Source organism: Conger conger, chromosome 16, assembly GCF_963514075.1.
Source record: "Conger conger chromosome 16, fConCon1.1, whole genome shotgun sequence".
Lineage (NCBI taxonomy): Eukaryota > Metazoa > Chordata > Actinopteri > Anguilliformes > Congridae > Conger > Conger conger.
In genome coordinates this window covers 27,232,509-27,255,781 of record NC_083775.1, presented here as the reverse complement: position 1 = coordinate 27,255,781, position 23,273 = coordinate 27,232,509, and the positions used below count along the sequence as shown (strand labels likewise).

General features: G+C 40.0%; 1 protein-coding gene across 1 annotated transcript; it reads right to left on the bottom strand.

The window, feature by feature from the left end:
- Positions 1–1,203: 1,203 nt before the first annotated feature.
- Positions 1,204–13,602, bottom strand: LOC133114372 (cytochrome P450 3A27-like). Its single transcript, XM_061223682.1, has 13 exons — positions 13,411–13,602; positions 10,501–10,594; positions 10,214–10,266; positions 10,018–10,117; positions 9,703–9,816; positions 8,829–8,917; positions 8,305–8,453; positions 6,762–6,889; positions 6,447–6,531; positions 5,922–6,082; positions 5,119–5,345; positions 2,953–3,115; positions 1,204–2,004 (listed from the first exon to the last, which is right to left on the bottom strand). Exons 1-13 carry the CDS (start codon positions 13,479–13,481, stop codon positions 1,912–1,914), a joined length of 1,527 nt encoding a protein of 508 aa, XP_061079666.1. The 5' UTR covers positions 13,482–13,602; the 3' UTR covers positions 1,204–1,911.
- Positions 13,603–23,273: the final 9,671 nt, after the last annotated feature.

Here is a 23,273-nt window from a genome sequence, read left to right as displayed (position 1 = left end):
ATCTGACTAACAAACTCATACCACTCCTTTTCTCATCCATCTCCAGTGATTCCCGACAGTGCTCTCCATAAGGTCTGGGACAAAGACATTTTTTCTTGAGTTGGTTCTGTTGAGTTTTACAGATTTTGGTCTAACCATGTAGAAATTACAGCATTTTTATTATCTATAGCCAGCCCCTTTCCCTCCTCCATTTCAGGGTACCACCATAATGTCTCACTGTATCAAATAGATTGAATTAATGCTATGTTTAATGAGATCAACATACTATTTTGATGAAGCCATTTGGCTTGTGCTACCTACTGCCTTATTTTCAAAAGAGCTGGATGAAATCAGCAAGGCAATAAAAGATAAAAGGTATGTGGCCACAGGCACAGGAAGATTTTATTAATTATACATTTAATGCAATGTAAGTTTTGTGAGAAAAGTCCAGCATATACTACTGTGCAGAAGTCTTAGGCACCCTAGACTTTATTATATATATGTACATTTTTTTGTGTATGTTCATATAAAAGAACACATTTGAGATTTACGAATATTAATTTTAGATTATTAAATATTATTATATATTAATTTAAAGATTTAATTTTAGAGAGACATTTTTGTATTTAATTTTAAAAAAGTAACATATTACTGTTAGCAATTGACTACTTTTTACATAAAAACCTTATCAAGGCTGTCACATCAGAAGCAAGGAGCCAACCAAAGTCTACAGAAGGAATGTGGCAAGTTCTCCAACATGCTTGAAACAACCTCCGTGCTGATTGTCTTATAGAACTGCAGGACAGCGTTGATCTCAGAGAAGTGATCCAGTTTTAAAGTCACAAAAAATATTGATTTGATTCATGACTAAAATGTCATGTAAAATGTATAGTACGTTTATTTAGGACCTTTCATTAAATTATTTTTGAAAGAATCTTATCTCTACAGTGTGTTATACAACTGCCTAAGACTTTTGCACAGTGCTGTACTTTTTTAACGATGTCACCTGGAACATGCTAGCTGCAAGCTGAAGTCAGATTTCATCAGTCGGTTCATCACATGTTCATGAATAACTCACTGACATTTGACACAATTACATAAAGCAACTGATGTTTGGTTAAAGAGCCCGTAACTCGATTTTTAAAGGGGAACTCAAAATGTTGAAACATAGAAAACAAAGAATCTTATTTAAAGGAACTAAATGTGACCCACAGAGAACTCGCGAAAACATGATGAGTAATTTAATAAAAGATTATTGTGCTTGTATACTCCAAGAAAACATATCACAAATAAGGAGTATTGCAAGCAAAGATAAAATACAGCTTCCTTTCAAAAGTTAACATTGATGGCATTTAACAAGCTGAATCGATTTGAATTTCAATCAATTTCATCATTAATGTAATTTACACTAGTAAATAGATTTTCACATAGGTGCAGCATTACAGCCTACATATAGGTTAGCAGTATTATGTGAGTGACACAGTGACAAATTCACAAGAAAAAACTTGTTAAGAAGCCCCACTGTAACAGAATTGCTCTATATTCTATGTGTTCCCATGTATTACAGTACGCTTTGGTCACAATAACAGCAATGCTGTTCTACCATTAAGCAAGTTGTCAGTGCTTAGGACTGGCAGAGACTATCACACACTCGACTACAGTATACACATTGTATTTAGCCTTTAAACATGCAATTTCCCAAGAGATACATCAGCTTAATATAATTAACTTCAGAAAACTATAAAAGATGTAAGCATGTGGAATACTACCAAAATGTGTCGTGATTTGAATCATTGACAAGGATGAAAATAATTACCATCAGCAAAGTCCTATAGAAAGACTAGAATAGAAGGTATAACTCCAAAATGGTTTCTTTATTGTGCAAACATGTTTGTTAATAAAGCTGGGCTGATTGAGGCAAACCCTTCCTGTTTATTCTTCATTTGCTGTAATGCGCGGGACAAGCTTCAGCTTGATAGGTTTTTTTGGTTGAAGAAATCCAGAAGCATCCAGGTCAAGCGGTATCTGTTAAGAATGATGGGATTTGATTACACATGTAATCTCATTCTCCTCAGACTAGATGCATTCACAGAACAGAGCAATAGCCTACATATTTTATTGATTTGGCTCTGTACTCCACAATATTTGATTTCTAAGTGCAGATTATTAGGTTTTATTAAAGGGTATTTTTGTATGCACTTTTTATACATAGCCCCCTATTTCAGAGCACCGTAATGTCAGTGACACATTAATGTCATGTAAGTGAAAGTAATATTAAAGATGGCCAGCATACGCACATCCAGTTTAGTAAGGTGACGGGCTGAAATCGCATGAATCAAAAGGAAGCTCACGCACTGATATGCTCCTTACACAACTTTATTGCAGAAAACGTTTCAATCCGAGTGTATCTTCAGCAGGTCCTGAGGTAGATACACTAGGATTGAAACGTCTGGAATAAAGTTGTGTGAGGAGCATATCAGTGTGCGGGCTTCCTCCTTTTCATATGAATGAAAGTAGTCATGTTTAGTATGTTGTCGCATATCCTTTGCATGCAATGATTGCTGAAGCCTGTAACCCATAGACATCACCAGGTGCTGAGTATGTTTGCTGGTGATGCTCTGCCAGGCCTCTACTGCAGCCATTCTCTTCAGCATAAGAAATATACTTGTTTTCAGTTTGATGCAGGTTGAGTGAAAGACTTTGCCTGTCAAGAATTTTCCAGTTTTTGGCTTGGAAAAACTTAAACTGAAAAAAATATGCTGTTGTGGTTAATACAGGAACTGTGCCACAAACACACCGAAAAACCCAACAATACCAGTGAAAACATAGCATCACTGGTCATTTCCTATTAGGGGGTGGTTCAAATCCATATTTAAATGTATGAGGAAAGTGTTACGTTTCAGACAGCGTTCCATCACAGTTGTCCGCAAAAGCAGGAAGGCAGATCGAACATATTTAGCCAAGATTCCTCACCGGAGTGTCCTCGCAGACTGCAAAGTTGAAGTTCTGAAGTATCTGAAGCAAGGCCAGCTTCATTATGATTATGGCAAATCTCATTCCAATACAATTTCGAGGACCAGCTCCAAAGGGTAGGTAGGCATATGGGTCAATGCTCTCTTTGTTGTCCTTGCTAAATCTGGACAATGCAAAATAAAACAATATAGCTTAAAAAAGGCTGCTAAAGCTGAGAATATTCCATGCCAATCAGTATGAAGCACATCATGATTAACAATTCTTTACTTTCAATTGCCCCTTTGTCAAGCAAGACAACTTACAAATACGCAGTGTTTTAAGCATGTAAGCAGCCAAGTCTTTGTAAGTTTGCCCTTTTCTTCAGTAATGCCATAGATGGTAGTCCATTTACTTCGCTGGTTGGTTCAAATTGGTGGCAGTTGGTTGTTTACATAATGCAATGTCTCTGTCGCCATTACCAAGACTAAAGTGTGTGTCCGTGTGAATTTCTGCTATAGTGTCGAGGGCGATACTTATTGTACAGCATGAGTATGTCTGGATAGGTTTATCGGGTTAAAAAATGAATGCAAGTGAGATGACTAAGGAATTATGTTTCAGAAGACTCAAAACAGGGTCCATACTATGAACATAGTGTGTGATTATGAACGCAATGTCAATCTGGCAATATCGTCTTTTAAAGTTTTGTACACAATAAAATAACAGAATTCAGAATCAAGGTACCCAGGGTTGCATCCATAAAGTGCAGACTAGGCTTTATTTGAGGGTCCTTGTATCCATATTGGGTGATCATTGTAGGAATTCCAGTCCTTTTTATACAACAGCCCACTCATTTTAGGGGACAAAAAGTAATTGGACAAATGAACATTAGTCATATTGAGGATCCTTTGCATTTGATGACTGCCTGAAGTCTGAGACTCACAGATATCACCAGACGATGAGATCTTCCCTGCTGATGATCTGGCAGGCCTGTACTGCAGCCATCTTCAATTCTTGTTTCTTTTTAGGGGCTTTCTGGCTTTAGTCTTGTGTTCTGGAAGTGGAATGTTCAAGTGGATTCAGATTGAGTGATTGATGGTCCAGGACATTCCACTTTTTAGCTTTTTAAAAGTCTTGGTTGCTTTTGCAGTATGCGTGAGCTGTATGAATTTGAATTCAGTTTGAGGAATTTGATTGGATATGGGCATAGTTCTGTACGGAATTTATCTTGTTCTGCTATCAGCAGTGACATCATCAATAAGTGAGCTGGTTTCAGTGGCGGCCATACATGCCCAAGTCATAACACTACCTCCACCATGTTTCATTGATGAGGTGGCATGCTTTGGATCATGAGCAGTCTTCTTCTTTCTCCACAATTCCCTCTTCCCATAATTTTTGGAATGGGTTAATACTCATCTGTCCACATAAGACTTTCTTCCAGAATTTTTCTAAAACTCTAACCTGGCTGTTCTGTTCTTGATGCTTGTCAGTGGTTTGCATCTTGTGCCGAACCCTCTGAGGCAATGCTGGTGATTTCTCTTCATGGTTGTCTTCAACACATCTATGCCAGGGGTCTGTTTGGGTCTGTCTGGGTCTGTTTGTAAGTCGAAAAGGGTTTTTTCTTCACAATAGAAAGCATTCTTTGATCGTCCACAATAGTGGTCTGCCAAAGTCTACCAGGTTGTATGCTATTGCTGAGCATACCAGTGTATTATTGGCACTTAATATACCAATCAGTTGATTTTGACACACGTCTCTGGTCAATTTATTCTGATTTTCTGTCCTCATGGCACTGATACTTACTTGATTCTCATGAGACTCAACAAGACTCCGAAAGAGAGCAAAACACTCCAAATGCAAATGCCAGAATCAACTCTAGTTCTTATGTTACTTGCTGTCCAATTAACTTTACTCCCATAAAATGGGGGGGGGGGGGAGAGAGAGAGAGGATCACTAGATTGGATGCAAATACCCTAAAATTAAAGCTGACATATTAACGTATTAATTGACATATTAATTGCTGTACAGTTAAAACTACAAGTATTGTGTCACCGTTCTGCACTGTACATTGTGATAGTTTCTAAAATCTTCAGTCATGTTCCACTTCTTCAAGTGGTAGGATAATGAACAGCCAAATAAACAAGTATTGTCACATGATTTGGGTCTGGAGTGGCTACTAGGGTGCTCTACCTCTCTGGCTTGAAAGCCTCAGGTTCGGGCCACAGTGTGGGGTCGTGTTGCAGGATGTAGGCAGGGATGGCAATGACCATCCCTTTTGGAATGGTCATCCCATTGATCTCCACGCTTTTCTTGCACACCCTCTCGATACGCAAACCAATAGGGAACATCCTCATGGACTCATTAATCACCATGTCAAGGTATTCCATCTGCATCAGTCCTTCGTACTTGATTGGGGCCTTGCAGGAAAAAAAACAAAAGACGTTTCACAATTTTATATATATATATATATAGTTTATATACAGTTATATGTATATACATGTATATACAGTTATTTATGTTGGTAAATCTATTGTTCTTTTGTCATCCATCAGTAAGGGAAAAGTCAAAGAACTGTCAATTCAGAAGTCTGGTAATGGGTAAAAAACGTTTTTGCTAAAACATACCACGTGGCACTCTAAGGGCAATAATACAACATTTAGTAGTCGAGGATGCAAGTGCACATTGCCCACTCAGATGCTGAGAGAGACCATAAAGAACTCAAGGACAACAGTTTAAGAATAGCAGAGATTGGTTACATCTTATGGAGGTTTAGGACTGCTAATATTAAATAAATAAATAACCCTATAAATAATTAATTAAAAGGACAATTAATTACAACCACAGTTTTTACTTCCTTTATTGAGTTTTCAGAAGTCGCATTGTGGCCTTTCAGCACATACCATACCAATCACTGCTCACCCCATGGTGCGTGCCAAATCTATTTGAAAATAATGAACAATGGCACATATGGTACAGGACAGCACAGTAGTTACCTTGTTGGGAAAGACTTCGTCAATCTCATCTTGTAGTTTCTTCATGACAACAGGGTTCATCGCCATCAGATAGGCAAGGAATGAGAGGGAGCTGCTGCTAGTCTCATAACCAGCAAAGATGAATATCAGTGCCTGAGACAAGATCTCATGGTCAGTCAGCCCTGCACAGAAACCACAAAGGAGAAGTTACCCTTATTAGTTTATATATAGATCAAAACATAACTAATGGGATGGGGAAGAGGGGGAAAATGAAGAATATGTTCCTAAATGTTCGTGTTTGGCTCTCTTTTCCCTTTCATTTTCAATCAAAAACATACATGAACAATATCAAAAAAAACACAGTGAACACCCTTGTTTAACATGCTGCACTGGGAATACCAAAGGCAGTATAGCATATCAACAGTTAAAACACTTGATCAAAACTAGGTATACAACAAAGCAAACTCTACTTTTAAATTCAACTTTAATAGAAAAAAAAGGCTCCAAGTGTTCCATAAACACTGTTGATCAAACCATGAGAAATACCTTTCTCTGACTTGTCTTCAGTTGAAGTAGCGCTTTGCTCTGGAATCTGAGAGTCCACCATTAACTGCAGGAAGTCTACCCGACTCTACACAAAAAAATCCATTAAAATATGAATATTGACATGAATATTATCTAGACAAAGTTAAAATAAAGTACACATCATATTCAGCCACAAAATCAATATTTGAGTAGACAGAATGTGAATTACATTACATTGTAGTTATTTCGCTCAAGCACCTTAGCCGCTTGGATACTTGCATACTTGCTGCCCCCCCCCCATGTACACCCACTCTTTTAACATCCACACTTCCATACTTTGTGAACGTTCTTTTCCCGATCTCCCTTGATTTTCCGAAGTGAGTCAAGGAAGAAATCTTGTGACGATGTGGGGAACAAGGACATTCCAAGTTTTTCCATCAGTGGAGTGAGGAAAGGGAAGAGAACTGAATAGACAAAAAAATAATAATAATAAGCATACTGACTAAAATACATTATGTTACATTAATGGCATTTGGAAGACGCTGTTATGCAGAGCGACGTGCAGTTGATTAGACTAAGCAGGAGACAATCCTCCCCTGGAGCAATGCAGGGTTAAGGGCCTTGCTCAAGGGCCCAACGGCTGTGTGGATCTTACTGTGGCTACACCGGGGATTGAACCACCGACCTTGCAGGTCCTAGTCATATACCTTAACCATTATTTAACCAAATATTTAAGCCAGCCAATCATGTGGCAGCATCTAAATGCATAAAAGCATATGCAGATGTGTTTCTTCATTATCTTCCAAATGGTTAGATTTTGTGGCCAGGTGTCAACACTTTCACAAATTAGGAGCCTACTGATTCAATTCAGTGTTTTTAATTTGTTCAGTTAAAGATTATTTTCTCTGCACTTCTGATGCATTTTTTTAATTTTTGAATTGTATTCTTTATGGTATCCATAGCTATCTGTCAAATTGTGGTTTAAGCAAGTAACTAACCATGAAAAACTAAGCTTCCTAATTAAGGAAAATTAACAGCTTGTTGAAATTCTTGGTTACAATTCTTGGATCGGAAACCAGCATACACAGGGGTACTCCAGGGCCGAGTTTGGGAACCACTGATCTAAGCGACTTTGGAATGAGTGTTGGTGCCAGGGTGGTTTGAGTATCTCAGAAACTGCTGATCTCCTGGGATTTTCAAACGAGTTTGCAGAGAATGTTGTGAAAAACAAAAATCATCCTGTGAGCAGATGAGAGAAGTCAGAGGAGACGGGCCAGACTGGTTGAAGGTGACAGTAACAATAATAACCACGCATTGCAACAGTGGTATACAGAAGAGCGAACACACAACACGTCAAACCTCTAAGTGGATAGGCTACAGCAGCAGAAGACTTAATAGGTCTAAAAAAGAAGTCTAATAAATACCTAATAAAGTGCTCACTGAGTGTATATGTAGTGTATATATCCATGTTTTCCATGAAATGTATAGAAGGTGAAAGCAGAGAGTTGCTGACAGACAGGTATGGGATCACAGTGCAATCAAACACCCAAACACAATGCCACCCAGTTTAATGAAAATACACTAAATTCAATGACAATAAAAAACACACCTGTACATCTAGAGCAGGCAATGCCTCAAGAGAGTTTGGAGCAAGAGAGCCAGTAATCCCATATTCTCCTTAATATTTATAAACAAAGACTACCTTTTAAAAAGTTAGGACGTAACAAAACAGGAAGTGACAATTACACTTTCTTAATTTGCCATTCTCTGCATTTCCAGTTATGTTTTCCATATATTTCTTTCCATGAACCTACACTAGGCAGTCATTTGATTATGGATTCTAATAATAGACCCAGAAATAAAAGGTTTCGCATCTTACCCACAAGAAGTAGTAAAGGATTTAGCATATCGAACTTGACCATTTTCTTAATGTTGGCAACAAAGGGGTCAGCAGGGTTGTTGAGAGAGTCGATGTCGACACTGAACGCCGTACTGGTGACAATGTCCATACTGTATGAACCAAAGAACCTGAAGTATGCAAAGACACATAGGAAGTATCCAGTAAACATTTCAAATAGACATTTCAAGACAGATATATGAATGCTTTAAACGACACATGTGAATCACATTAAATGAGATATAAGCCTAGCACCTAAGCTTACTCATAACAATAAGCAGGTATTAACCTTTTTGAGTTGAGAAAATAATGAGAAAATAATTAATTTCCTGCTATTTTTCTACCTTCACTGAACTCTACTGTTGATACATACTGCATTGCAATACTGAACCTATTCCATGGTATAATTTCTTGTGTGCCTAGATTGATTTGCAAAGACTAAAGGATTCAATATACAGCACAATAGACCTTGACAAATGTCTTTATTACGGCAAAATCTCACATACTCTTTGACATCCACAGATTCATCATTGATGACTTTCTTCTGTAGACTCCTGATTAAATTATTTGAATGTTGTGTCATTATGGTAAACATCTGTAAAAGAAATAGAGTAGACAAATAAACTGTAAAATGTAATTTGAAATTGAACTGCATGAACAAATATACTATATAAACAACCTGAGGTAGAACTTCACAGAAATCCCACAAATTGAAAATATATAGAGATTTAAGGAAATAATCCCAGTGTAGCCACAATAAGATCCGCACAGCCGTTGGGCCCTTGAGCAAGGCCCTTAACCCTGCATTGTTCCAGGGGAGGATTGTCTCCTGCTTAGTCTAATCAACTGTACGTCGCTCTGAATAAGGGCGTCTGCCAAATGCCAATAATGTAATGTAATAATGTAACAGATTTAACAATGTATCAAAAGTCAATTTGCAGGGTGTTGCTATCCTCACAAATCACACCCTAACAGTGATTTTGACCCACTGCACTATTTAGTAAACCTGACATGCAACCATGGAGTGACTGCTTTGGTGTGCAGGATTTCTAAAATTGACTAGAGAAAGACTTCAAAAGGGCTGTATTTAGTTGGTCTGAATTTTTAAAAACATGTCACCACTGCTCAGAGATTCTGTGTGTTTTTCAATGCAGGACTGAACTACAAGCAAATAAGATAAGTCATGGAAAGCTGGAAATCAGTCAGATTTTATGCACTGCACTGCTGCCACATGCTTGGCTAATTAGCTAGTTGCATAGGTGGACAGGTGTTCCAATTACAGTGAGTAAATATCTCTTAAGTAGGACCCTTCAAATAAAGTGTAGCCCAATATATTAAGCAGGGAAGACTAAGACACAATCGACAACTGAGTAAGGTCACCTCCTTCAGTCGGCCACTGGTAAATGAGGGGGACAAAACACTGCGAATTCTCTTCCACTCTTCGTCTTCAACAATAGAAACCGCATCGTAGAGAGCGCCATTCAGGCCCAGGTTCTAAAGAAAGAAAACCACAAAACAACAGGAAACATCATGAATATTGTGACAGAAGTTTCTGGTATCCAGAGCAATTTCATTTATTTGAACTAAATAGTTGCAAAAATCTGTACATGAAATCAACCTAATATCTACTCCAAACGACCAATTGCCACCACTACTCCCCCTTTTGAGAAAACCCTTTCGATAAATGTGTCTTACTCTTCTATTGGTGAAAACTGAATAGCATTCCTTGATCAGAATGGTTTTGATCATTCCGGTGTCCATAATGCCCAATACTGGCTGTCTTCCATCGTAAAACCTACAGGGGAAAAATATTTCATAAATCCTTTTCCAGATTTTGTATTTTGGCATCAGACTTAATCATGTCATATGCAGATTTGAGCAGTAGACCTACCCCCAGATTTTTCCATATTTTTCATAGCATTCTGTGTCAAATTCAATGAGGCCCTAGAAGAAAACAAATATGAACATAAAAATATACCGTTGTTTAAGCCATATTCTGAATAAATGATCACTTCTGGCACGTGAGCCAATGAGGGCTGCCAGTTTGAAATCTTAGTCAGGGTTTTCCATACCCATGGGGAAAGTGCTTCACCTGCTTGCAAACTAATGCAAGCCACCCTGGTTAAAGGAATCTATAAAAGGAAAGAAATGTTCCATGTTGCACTGTGTAACGCTTACCTTTCTGTATTCTAGAAATGTTCCGATGAATGGAAGAGGTTTTGGTCCAGGGATTCCTAGTTTTTTGAAGACTCCATAAGGTGCATACCCATACCTACAAAGGCAAGTTAGAGTGACATGATAGAAAGAGGTGAATGAAATCACTGATGTACAGCAGCCGTTGTAACCTATCAACATGAAAGACTATTTTTGGTTTACTGCGTCAATTAAACAGGGAGTCTCAAACACATCTAGTTACATAAAAGTTATTTAGACAAGTATTAATTTCACAACTTTAGTTTTTTTAAAATATGCATTAAACGTTTATTGAGTAATCATTTGCGCGACGATACAGTTCTCTTCAAAATTAAGTGTATGAGTGTGCAAATTCTCATTGTGCATTCAAAGGCGATTGAAAATATCCCATAAAAAAGGTTAAAAAAAAAAAAAAAAGCCATATGTGTGTTCTTTCAGGGATGTACCATCAGGGAATATCAGGTATCCAAGCATCACACTTTCTTATTACAAACAACAAAAAAGTAACAGCAAATAGACATACAGTAGGCTATTGGTTTAGCCGTTTTCATTGAGTGTTTTTTGTTTGTTATATATTGCAAGTCTTTTTCGTTTTTATACATATTAATGCAGCGTTTTGTCATAATCTCACTGTAAACTTTTGAAGTGATTAAATACCCGTTTTTCGATTGGACTATCTCAATTTTGTCACTTGTAGTCTATTAGCCTACATATGACGGATCAGGTTCTGAAGTGCCTCAAGTGCTTTTCATGAATTATCACTGTAGCGTTTTCTAGTGAGCCACTTTTCCGTGTTCTTGAGAATTGCACTCATGTTGTACTGTTCTTTACGTCGCTCTGGATGAGAGCGTCAGCTAAATTATTATAATAATGGTAAATGATGCAACTACAAATCACGCTCGTCTTGACAGGCCTACTTTGTACATTAAAAATGATTCATGAATCCTATGTTTAGTTCTGAATTGAATAAATATTCCAAACCACATATTCCACAAGGCAGAATTTCCGGAGAAAAACTACAGCACGAACGTTGTACAAGTGGACAGAAAAATCGGTGCTACTTTATGAGGGGCTAACGTATAGTAACAAACTAAAGTAGCGAAATAATAGGTGAAACACTGACATTCCCGTTGGGCAGTGACGTTTATGTTGGAATACAGTAAATCCTCAAATTGTGTCCGGAGCCTCGGATAAAGCCGCGTGGTCGATTCGGACAAATAAAGGCCGGCCCCCAAATACAAGCCGGGGTAATATTGCCTACCAGTAGGGCTATCAGCCCATGAGCACTAGAAGACATTGTTTCGATTTAACTCAATTCAATAAAAGAGCTCTTCTTAATATTTTATATTGTTGGTTGGTTTAATACTGTTGCCAATGAAAAGTGGCGACATGGCTCAGGCCATAAGAGCAGTCGTCTGGCAGATGGAGGGTTGCAGGTTTGATCCCCCGCCCGGGCTGTGTCGAAGTGTCCCCGAGCAAGACACCTAACCCCCAAATGCTCCTGACAAACTGATCGGGGCCTTGCATGGCAGCCAATCGCCGTCGGTGTATGAGTGTGTGTATGAACCAAAAAAGTTGTTGTCCTACACCATGGGTCTCCAACACCATGGGTCTCCAACACCATGGGTCTCCAACACCATGGGTCTCCATTCTCAAACACGTTGCTCTCAAGCTACCAGTCGCTTGCCGCCCCCTTCTAAGTAGCGTGCCAAAGGCTGAATAAGTATACATTTAAACACAATTGTTGCCGCGAGGCATTCCAGCCTACGAATTTAATAAAAAGTAAATCAGGCAAAATAAAAAATTAACTCAATTTAGGCTACTTTGCTACGCAATAAGGTTTCCATGTATTTACAGCACAGCGCACGTTCAATGAATGAATGAAAGCGGCTGCCTTGGCTCGCAATAAACAGACGGGTGGAAATCCCGACACTCTTTCAACTACATAAAACTTAACAGTGAACCATCAAATACCCCCTAGATTTCAGTGCCCATCAGTCCCAATATTTAGCAATTGAATCAAACAGTCCAAAAGTAAATTAAATCCCAAACCAAAGCGAAAATCTTTTGATAGCCTACCGGTATGCTGCTCCAAACGAAACGCATGTCTCACAATAAGACGCACTTTAGGAAAAAAAGATCCTTAACTTGCTGTTATCTACGCTAATTTGTTATTGTTCATGAAGGCGTGTGTGGCAAGTTGTTGTTTTATGGATTCTGGACTTGCATGTGATTTATTGTGTTTGAGAATATTTGCAATAAAATAAGTCTGTTAACACTGACACTATGACTTACCAAACGGTGTTTCCTGATTAGCCTACACTAATTGATTTCTGAACGGTTACAGGAAGTGTTGAACAGTGTTGGCCTTTTACTTTATGTCTAAGAATACAATTCTACAACAGAAGCCTAATAAGAAATAAAGGCCTGCCTCGAATACAAGCCTGCCCCGAATAAAGGCCTGTGCTTTGTGCACCCTAAGTAAATAAAAAAACCCCGGACACAATTTGAGGATTTACGGTACCCAAGTGTTTCTTGAATTTTTAGGTTATGCGGGAGATCAAGTTACAAGTTGCCTGAACAAGTAGGCGTACACATTTTTAACGACTATAGTTATAGTTAAAACAACAAGTGTAGCACAACATCATTCCAAATTATTCCGCGTAATTATTCTGAAATCGTTGACGGATAATTCATCTGAATTTAGGAAAACAAATGTCCAGTATGACACTAATCTACAATCATGAGGTAAATGTAGGCGACAAAAACTACCCGTAACATTACAGGGTCCCACCTTTTTGCTGGTATAATTTATTTCAGAGTTGTCCCTGAAATTTAAACACTTGGAATTAATTATCAAATTAACCAGATACACAGCAAGGTTGTTCTACTTACAGAAGAGTCAGCGTTAAGAGAATAACAAGTAGAGCCCACGTCTCCTTTGTAAAATCGGGAAGAAAATTCATTGCTAAGTCTTGATAAAAAATGGTCCAGCTCGCTTTGAAAATGATTTCACTGATGTCTGATGCACTATGCTGACAAAAACAAGTAAATACGAAAAGACGCAGGCTGCGCCGGGGCAATTGACGTAATAACTCCCTCCCTCAAAGTTACATCCAGGGTTGCCAGATAATCGCAGACACACATAATTAAAATATCAACACTGCATAATGCTGGAATTCTACATTACATTACATTACATTATTGGCATTTGGCAGACGCTCTTACCCAGAGCGACGTACAACAAAGTGCATACCCATAACCAGGGGTTAAGTGCGCAGAAAGACCCTAGAGGGAAGTACAATTTCAATTGCTACCCATACAACAAAGATAAGGACCAGGGCCTTTTTTTTCTTCTTTTTTTTAACAACAAATAAACAAATAAACAACCAAGCAAAAGTAACCAAACTTAACTATCCAAATACTGCTTACCTAGCCAACTAAAAATACCGATACACAAATGAAATCGCAAAGACAAACGGGTTAACCCGTTTAATCCCACCAAAATGTCACTGCATTTTTTTTTTTTTTTTTTTTACTTCTAGAAGCTCTAAAAGTGTGGTAGTTGGCTTGGGGCAAAAAAATTAACCTTTAAAAGAAAGAATAGGTTGTCTCCTTTAAATTGGATCAATGTCATATGACTAGTTTGAATCATCACATGACCAGGCCAGTCTACTTCCTGCTTGCACCTCTGGAAGGAGATACTATTGAGAAGTATTCCGAGGGTCATGCAAGCAAGTGGAACAAAGAGAAGAAAGCTTATGTCAAAATACCACAGCCCCAGTGTTTCCTCACATACAACCAAAACATGGGCGGCGTGGATCTGCATGATCTTCAGGTGTCAAGATGCAGGGCTTCGATAAGATGGTGGTGGTGGTGGTGGCCAATCTGGTCTTGGTCCCTTCACAGTGCAGTGGTGAATAGCTGGCTGTTCTTCAGAGATGTCGTTGGTGGTGAATATGACCTCCTGACCTTTCAGTGATCTGTGTCCCTGGGTCTCCTGAAGACATATGGAAGTCTGCCTCTTGGCCAAGGCAGAAGATCTTCAATCGCGATACCTCTGGATTCTACAAGAGGTGATGGGAGGCATCACTGGCCGGTGAACACGGGGAACCGTTTCTTAAGATGCAGATGGTGCAACAGACGCACTGTATATGCATGCGAGAAGTGTGATGTACCTCTCCACATCGAGTGCTTCAAACTTTTTCATGGACAGTGAAATCCAAATCCAGTAACCAATAAGCCTATGAGCCGAGCGGACCTCTGATGTTACAGTAAATCACTTTATTTTTTTTACATTTATTTTGATTTAAACTTTGTAATGTGGTGTACCGCTCCACATCGAGTGCTTTAAACCTTTTCATGGAAAGTGAAATCTAACCAATAAGCCTATGAGCTGAGCTTACCTCTTCTTTTAAATCACTTTATTTATTTATTTTACATTCATTTTAATTGAAACTTTTTTATGAGAGTGAAATATGGCAACTTGATTTTTGTCACTGATAGTACGCACTACCCTAGTGCCTTTTGCACTGTTTTAGGGCCTGCACTGATTTATGATTTTGCCGAATAATATACTCATCTTCTGGCAACAATGTTAGTGGTCACTTTTTATTGTAGACCTTTTATGTATTTATTTTTTGGGACAAATTACTGCCAGTTTTTATTTTGTAAGTTCAAACATTCATAGCTCTACTGTTGTTTTATGAGCAGTTTTATGAGACTGTGAAATAACTATTGTCACTGTTAGTACAACATATGAATTGGCTTGCTACCTTTTGCACAATGTTTTAAAGCACAGTATGCACTGCCAGCACTGACATTTATGCTTTTTTGTCATTTGTTAGTACACTACAGTATGTAGTGCCCAAGTACCTTTTTTACTATGTTCCTGTAAGATGAGTTGTGTTACTTGAAAAATAGTAATAAAGTTCTGGACACACTTCTCACCATGCCTAGGTGTTATATGTTGCAGATGTTATTGTTATCCTGATAGTTTAAATGTGTAAATGGGTGAAATTGAAGAAATTCTGTAAATTTTGACGATGCTGTTTCCCACCGGTCACAATTGTGACTGAGGATAAAACCAAATTTTTCATTAACTTAACCATCATAAAATTAAAAAAAACATACAGTTTATGTGTAAGGGAGGTCTAAGGAGTAAAATGCATGCACTTACTTTGCAAGGAAAAATTTGGGATTAAATGGGTTAAGGTTCACAGGGAGGCAGGGAGGGATGGGGAGAGGTGCTGCTTGAAGAGGTGCGTCTTCAGTTTGCGCTTGAAGGTGGGGAGAGACCTCAACGGGGAGGTCGTTCCACCACCGTGGAGCCAGAACAGAATTCTATGCATGGAGTAGTGTAGTGGAGGCATGAAGTTATACCAGAATACCTACCAATAATGAAAACTGTGCACATATCTGCATAAGCATACTGTAAAAAGCAGCAGTATTTAAAAAAAATCTTTAAAATAATCTAGAAATTCCATGTGTTTCCTTTTTTACATAAAACAACCCAAAATGACTCTTGGATTCCGCACCCCAGAATGTACTATAATTGAGACTGATCACTTCTTTAGGTAAATTCTGAGACATTTTCTGACCTTTTACTTTTTTAAAGACACATAGCGTCCCCAAGATGGCAGGTTTCAAATGCCCATATCTCGGGCACCGCTGGTACAAAAAAAAAGAAAAAAAAGAAAATAATTGATCTGCTATTTTCTGACATGCGTCCAGATTTTCACTCTTATAATAGGATACCCCAAGACAAGATACTGTATGATTTCCATAACATAACTTAATGTTTGCACGACAACACTAAGAAACCTTTCCACTGATATGCCATGAATGTCATTCATGCCAGCAATGTTTATATCCATAAACTACTGAAAAGTTTATTCATAAGCTGAGATAAGGTTAAATTAAATGTTTCTGAAATAAGTTAATGTTTACATAACTAGCAGGACAAAGAACAAAACTAAGAGAGACCGTGTTTCCAACGTGAACAATGGAATTAAATTACATTACATTACATCATTGCTATTTGTCAGACACTCTTATCCAGAGCAACGTACAACAGAGTGACAAGTACATACTCAGTCATCACCAAGAACTAGTGCACTGAAAGATCCTAGAGGGAAGTACAATTTCAAATGCTAAGAGTACAACAAAGATAAGGACTAGGGCCTATTTGATTATTTGATTCATTTTGTGTAATCTTTCCTAAACTGGGCATACATTTCTAAAAGAAACCCCTCCAGAAAATAGAAGAAGATCCTATGTTTCTGTTAAAAAATAATAATGAGGGTGGGGACTGCTGGTAATCCTTCTGAGAATGGTCAGCCCAACTCAGTGTTGCCAGGTTGTCCAGACCTCTGAAGAATTCTCACCACAATGGAAAAAAAACCTGTCTGACTGGTCAGAAACGTGAATGACGGAATGTGTTACTGACTGCTGTCTACAGAAGTCTTCACAAACCTAACTAGACAGGTTAGACTGAAAGATGCAAACCACTAGCCGCAGAAACAGGACAACCAGGTTACAGTCTACTAAGAAGCACCTAAAAGAGTCTGCAGAGTTATGGAAAAAGGTCTTGGGAGCAGATGAGACCAAGATCAATTTGTATGATGGGAAGAGCAGAAAGTGGGGGTCAAAGGAACTGCCAAAGATTCTTGAACTGTGTTCAATGCTAAAAGGATCACAAAACAAGTGTAAGCCAGCAATAAGTAACATTTGGTGTCATGTGCTGGTCAGCTTGCTGACTTCCCCCTCCCGGAGCATACATTGTTAGCCCCCACCTTTTGGCACCCATGCCTGTGGGGGAGAACTAGAAACTAGATCAAGCCCCTCCAGCTGGTCCAGAATGCTGCAGCCCGCCTGATCACCAGTCAGCCCAGGTCGGCTCATGTCACCCCGCTTCTCATTGGCCTCCACTGGCTTCCTATTGCCGCACGCATCCGTTTCAAGGCCCTAGTGTTGGCATTTCAGGCTGCTAAGGGGACTGCCCCACCTTACATACAATCCCTGATCACTCCCTACTCCCCAGCTAGACCACTCCGGTCTGCCAGCTCTGGTCGCCTTACGGTTCCCTCTCTACGTACACCTGGCCGTCGAGCTGCACGTTCACGCCTGTTTTCCGTTCTGGTTCCTCAGTGGTGGAATGACTTGCCTACCACTGTCAGAACAGCAGAATCCCTCCCCCTATTTCGACGCAGACTCAAAACCCACCTTTTCAAACTCTACCTTAGTCCTCCCTCCTGATTTCCCCTGCCCCTCCTTTCTGATATCCCTATCCTTGTCTAACCCCCCCCCCCCCCAAAAAAAAAAAAAAATGCACTTCTGATGACAACTATGTTTAGAACAGCATTTCCTGTGTATTTTGCTAGTTTCTGGATGTGATGCTCTGACTTATGGTAGAACCTATGCACTTGTAAATCGCTTTGGATTAAAAGCGTCTGCCAAATGACAAAAATGTAAATGTAAAATGTAAAATGGATTCCTGGAGGAGTCTTCCTGGGCCCCCTGTGGAGCCCCCCTTCTCTGACATTCCTTACAGGTTTTGAGCACAGGAATACTGGAGATGGCATAAAGATGTTTCATGATAATCCCAGGTCAGAATATAGTAATGTTTGGTGTTATTCTGATTGGTTCAGTGCGACTGGTGTAATGGTCTAGTTTTTGTAACAGTCTACCGTTGATATCATAACCGTCCTGGAGCCAAGGGGAAACTGGGCAAAAGCTGTCTCTGTAGAAGCCATTTGTTTTAGCCCCCTGGCCACTGCCTGGTGGGGGTTTGGCTCTAAATTCCAGATGGGTGACTCATTTTTAGGGTCAAGAACAAAGGCCTGGATTTTGGAGATAAGGAGAAGAAACCAAGCAATCTGGGGTTTTGTCTCCTTTCCTTTAATTCACCCAAATCAGGTTTATCCAAAAGGTATATTACCATGAGAGGTACAAATACATATTTACAGCATAATGCAGTTATCATGAAAACTCCACATATGAACTACATTCATAGATATAATATCTTGCAACCTTTTCCCCCGACCATCCGACATCTGATCCGCTCCTTACATAACCCACCTCAACCCACAGTCAGCCCTATGACCCTGGGTATCCAAAGACAAAGTGGGACTCAGGAAGGGCTGCCTTGTGTGAGGAGCCTGAGAGCTGGGGCTTCTGGTATGTGTCAAAGGAACAGAGGACAATACTACCTTTCGGGAGTTTCAGGCCATCGGCTCCGAAGGAGATAAGGGAAAGATGGACTGTGGCTGTGCGGGGGAGTTCTGGCGGTGTTTTGGTTGAGGGGTCAGTGAGTCATGGGAAAAGAATGCGTCCGTGACCCACCACCAGAATGCCTCCTATGGGAAAGGCTCAGGACACTCCCACAGTGCCCCCATTTGGACACTTCTGTCTTTACACCCTACACTTCTCCCCTGGGTTAATGGTGGACTTTTCGTGATAACTACATCATAATAAAACATAAGGGTAATCTGTTTGCTATTGTAAAACCCCACGCTAACCCAATGACGAAATTTAGCGGGGGCCGAAGGGGGTTTTGCGTGCTTGTCCTTCTGGCGTTGCTGGGAGAACATTAGTAGGGTTAATTATTATCCTCCGTACAAGAACAGAGCACAATTATGTTAAGAATATACTGGGTCCGTTGCCATGGGTCGGATATGGATTGACCTGCCCCATATCCCGCTTACAGCTGGCCAGAAACGGATCAGTACAATAGTCTCCGTTCTCAAACGGGGCCGTATTGTACGCTTAGTGGTTACTATAGTTTTACTCATTTATCTGACTCCATTTAAAATATAATTTTGAAATTTGGGTTTGCAACTTACGCGGACCTCGGGAGTGATTACATTCGACTTGTACCTGCGCCACCATTACTCAATAGATGCTCCCGGGATTAGCATTACTGTTGAAATCTCAGTTCGGTAGAGAACTCAGAGGCTGAGGGTCCAGTCAACACAATACATGCAAACCTGCCATGATAGTTGCGAGCCCAGGTCGGCGTAGCATTAACTGGGCTCCTTAGAGCTAATTTGGCAGGAACCAGAAGACCAAATCACAAGAGCCGTGCGTCCCCCGACCCTTTAAGGGACAGAAATTGCTGGCCTCACAGCTTAGAACTACCACAGGTGTACCGCCCCGCCGATCGGTCGGTCTTTGGCCACCATTTCCCCCTGAGTATTCAGTTGTAATTTAGGCTGAAAAGGTATAAGATGAATTAGAGTCATGGAGATCACGCAAGTTACAAACAAAATAGTTTATTCGCAGACAGGTAGGTTATTAGCTTTAGAATATCACAATCAATTACAAAATAGACAAATTAAGAATAGAGATAGAGTAAATAATCATACCTAGCCTGCTTGGACTACACACAAACACAGAGTATAGAATATGCCGTGTAGAAAGTCGAATACGATCTTCTGCTGCTACACATACATACATACATACATACCCAAGACATGTTGTGTGGGAAGTCGAATACGATCTTCCCGATACTTACATATACATACAATGTGCTGTGTGGGAAGTCAAATACGATCTTCCCAGATTTGTCTGTCTCCCTTGCTTTTATGCCAAATCATACGTTTGAAACCAGGCGGCAGTGCCATAAATCAACCTGGAGGGGTGGTCAAATCTGGAATTTAGACCCCCACCGTTGGGGGTTGTTGAGTAGGGAAAATAAGATGATTTACAAGAGAGGACGTGTAGGTTTTCCCTTGAGTTATTGAAACTATGGTTTATTAAAATCCATTTGGTATGAAATGTATCTCATCCGATTCCTTGATTTTACCAGATCACATCCATACCAAACAGATTACCCTTATGTTTTATTATGTTGCAGTTATCATGAAACTTCCCTCCTGATTATCCATTTTACATGCAATCCCTGTTACCATTACATAAGACTTAATACAATAATACAAGGATCACATGGGCAATGTTTTCAAGGTGTTACCGGGTATATTTACTATCTTAATAGCAGTTTTGAATATTTAATCTAGGAGAGCAGTCACCGGTGTAATGACAGCGGTGCCCAAATGAGGGCACTGTGGCATTGTCCGGAGTCTTCCCCCTTGGAAGTGACCAGGTATGGGGTCACAGGGAGGTCACCAATGTTCGGGAGGATTCTGTTCCCATGACCCAACTGGCCTTGGACCACTCATACATCTTAACTCCCCAACAGGTAGTCTAAACAACATTGAAACCCCAGCTCTCAGGCCCCTCACAAATGGCAGCCCTTCCTGACCTTAACCACTATGCTACAGGCCGCCCCATCATATCTATGAATGCTGTAGTTGGGAGTTTTCATGATAACTGCATTATGCTGTAAATATGTATTTGTGCCTCTCATGGTAATATACCTTTTGGATAAACCTGATTTGGGTGAATGAAAGGAAAGAAGACACAACCCCAGATTGCTTGGTTTCTTCTCCTTATCTCCGAAATCCAGGCCTTAGTTCTTGACCCTAAAAGTGAGTCACCCATCTATAATTTACAGCCAGGCCAACCAGGCAGGGGGCTAAAACACATGGCTTCTACAGAGACAGCTTTTGCCCAGTTTCCCCTCGGCTCCTGAATGGTTATGATATCAACGGTAGACTGTTACAAAAACTAGACCATTACACCAGTCGCACTGAACCAATCAGAATAACACCAAACATTACTATATTCTGACCTGGGATTATCATGAAACATCTTTATAAAATCTCCAATATTCGTGCGCTCTTAACCTGTCAGAATGTGAGAAAAGGGGGGCCCTCAGGGCCCAAGAAGGCACCTCTAAGAATCCTTCTCTAGCTCTCCCCCACAGGCATGTGTGCCAACGGTGGGGGCTAACGATGTATGCTCCAGGAGGGGGAAGTCAGCAAGCTGACCAGCGCATGAGACCAAATGTTACTTATGACTGGCTTACAGTATGGATGTGATCCGGTAAAATCAAGGAATCGGATGAGATACATTTCATACCAAATGGAGTTTAATAAACCATAGTTTCAGTAACTCAAGGGAAAGCCTGCATACCCTCTCTTGGTAATCATCTCATTTTCCCTACTTAACAACCCCCAAGGGTGGGGGTCTAAATTCCCGATTTGACCACCCCTCCAGGTTGATTTATGGCACTGCCACCTGGTTCAAACATACGATTTGGCATAAAAGCAAGGGAGACAGACCAATCTGGGAAGATTGCACTCGACTTCCCATACTGTACATACTCTGTATATTTGTGTAGCCAAAGCAGGCTGGGTAAGACTATTTTCTCTATATTTCTATTTTCAATTTGTCTATTTTGTAATTGACTGTGATATTCTAAAGCTAATAACCTACCTGTCTGCGAATAAACTATTTTGTTTGTAACTTGCGTGATCTCCATGACTCTAATTCATCTTGTACCTTTTCAGCCGAAATTACGACTGAATACTCAGGGGGACAATATTGACCAAAGACCAACTGATCAGTGGCTTGGTACTTTCGTGGTGTTTCCAAGCTGGGAAAGGCAGCCAAGTTCAGCCCAAAGGATTCGTGGTGCATGGCTCTTGTAATTTGATGCGAAAAGAACCCATGGGCGTTTCTACACCGGTTCCTGTCAAGTTAACTCTCTAAGGAGCCCTCTAAATGCACGCCGACCTGGGCTCGCAACTATCATGTCAGTATAGTGCATGTATTGTGTTGGCTAGACCCTCAAACTCTGAATTCTCCGCCAAACTGAGATTTCAGCAATAATGTTAATCCCGGGAGCATATATTGAGTAATGGTGACGCAGATAAGAGTCGAGTGTAATCACTCACGAGGTTTGCGTATGTTTCAAACCCAAATTTCAAAATTATATCTTTTTTTTTTAAGATATTTTTTTAGGCCTTTTTCAGCTTTATTGGACAGTATATAGTATAGAGAGACAGGAAGAATGGGAGCGAGAGAGAGGGGAAGACATGCGACAAATGTCGGACGGTCGGATTCGAACCGCCGAAGTCGCGGCTCGCAATGAGCATGCGGTTAGTGCTCTACAGGCTGCGCCACCGAGACACCCTCAAAATTATATCTTAAATGGAGTCAGATAATGAAGGTGAATGTATTGGCCCTATTGTGGAGATTCTTGGTCAGCCCGGGCCAGTAAAGAGAGGAAGGCAGAGTGGTACTATTGTCTTTGTAGAGTGGTACTACTGTCTTTGTGTCGTGGTTTATTTATTGGCTGATCTAGACTCTCCGCATAGGGGCCACTAATATTTAACCCCACTAATACACCAGAAGGACAAGCATGCTGATACCTTCGGCCCTCACTAAATTCCGTGGTTGGGTTAGGGTGGGGTTTTACAGTGCTCTGCACATGACAGTGACGTACATGCATATGTCACCGCCATGAAATATTTGTTGTTGTTGCCGCCATGAAATATTTGTTATTGTAGCTGCAGCTGCTGAACATTGTTGTTGATGTTTGATAATCTGTGGTACTGCACCAGGAAGATAAATCTCATGTTTTCCATAATCATGACAAATAAAGTAACTCTAACTCTCTTACCATCATCCTCGTTGTGTGAGATGTGCACATCTGCATTTGCTTCCTGACAAGTCTGCAGCAGCTGTTCTAGTGTCTAGTGACGATTGTCATTAGTGGTATGTTTAACCATTTGTACTGGTTTGGCTGGTTTGCACATGTTCACAATCATCGGTTTCTTCTGATTTGACAGAGGATAAAGGGATTTTATGAATGTTACCACATTTTCATACCCTAGTGAAACAGGAAATAATAG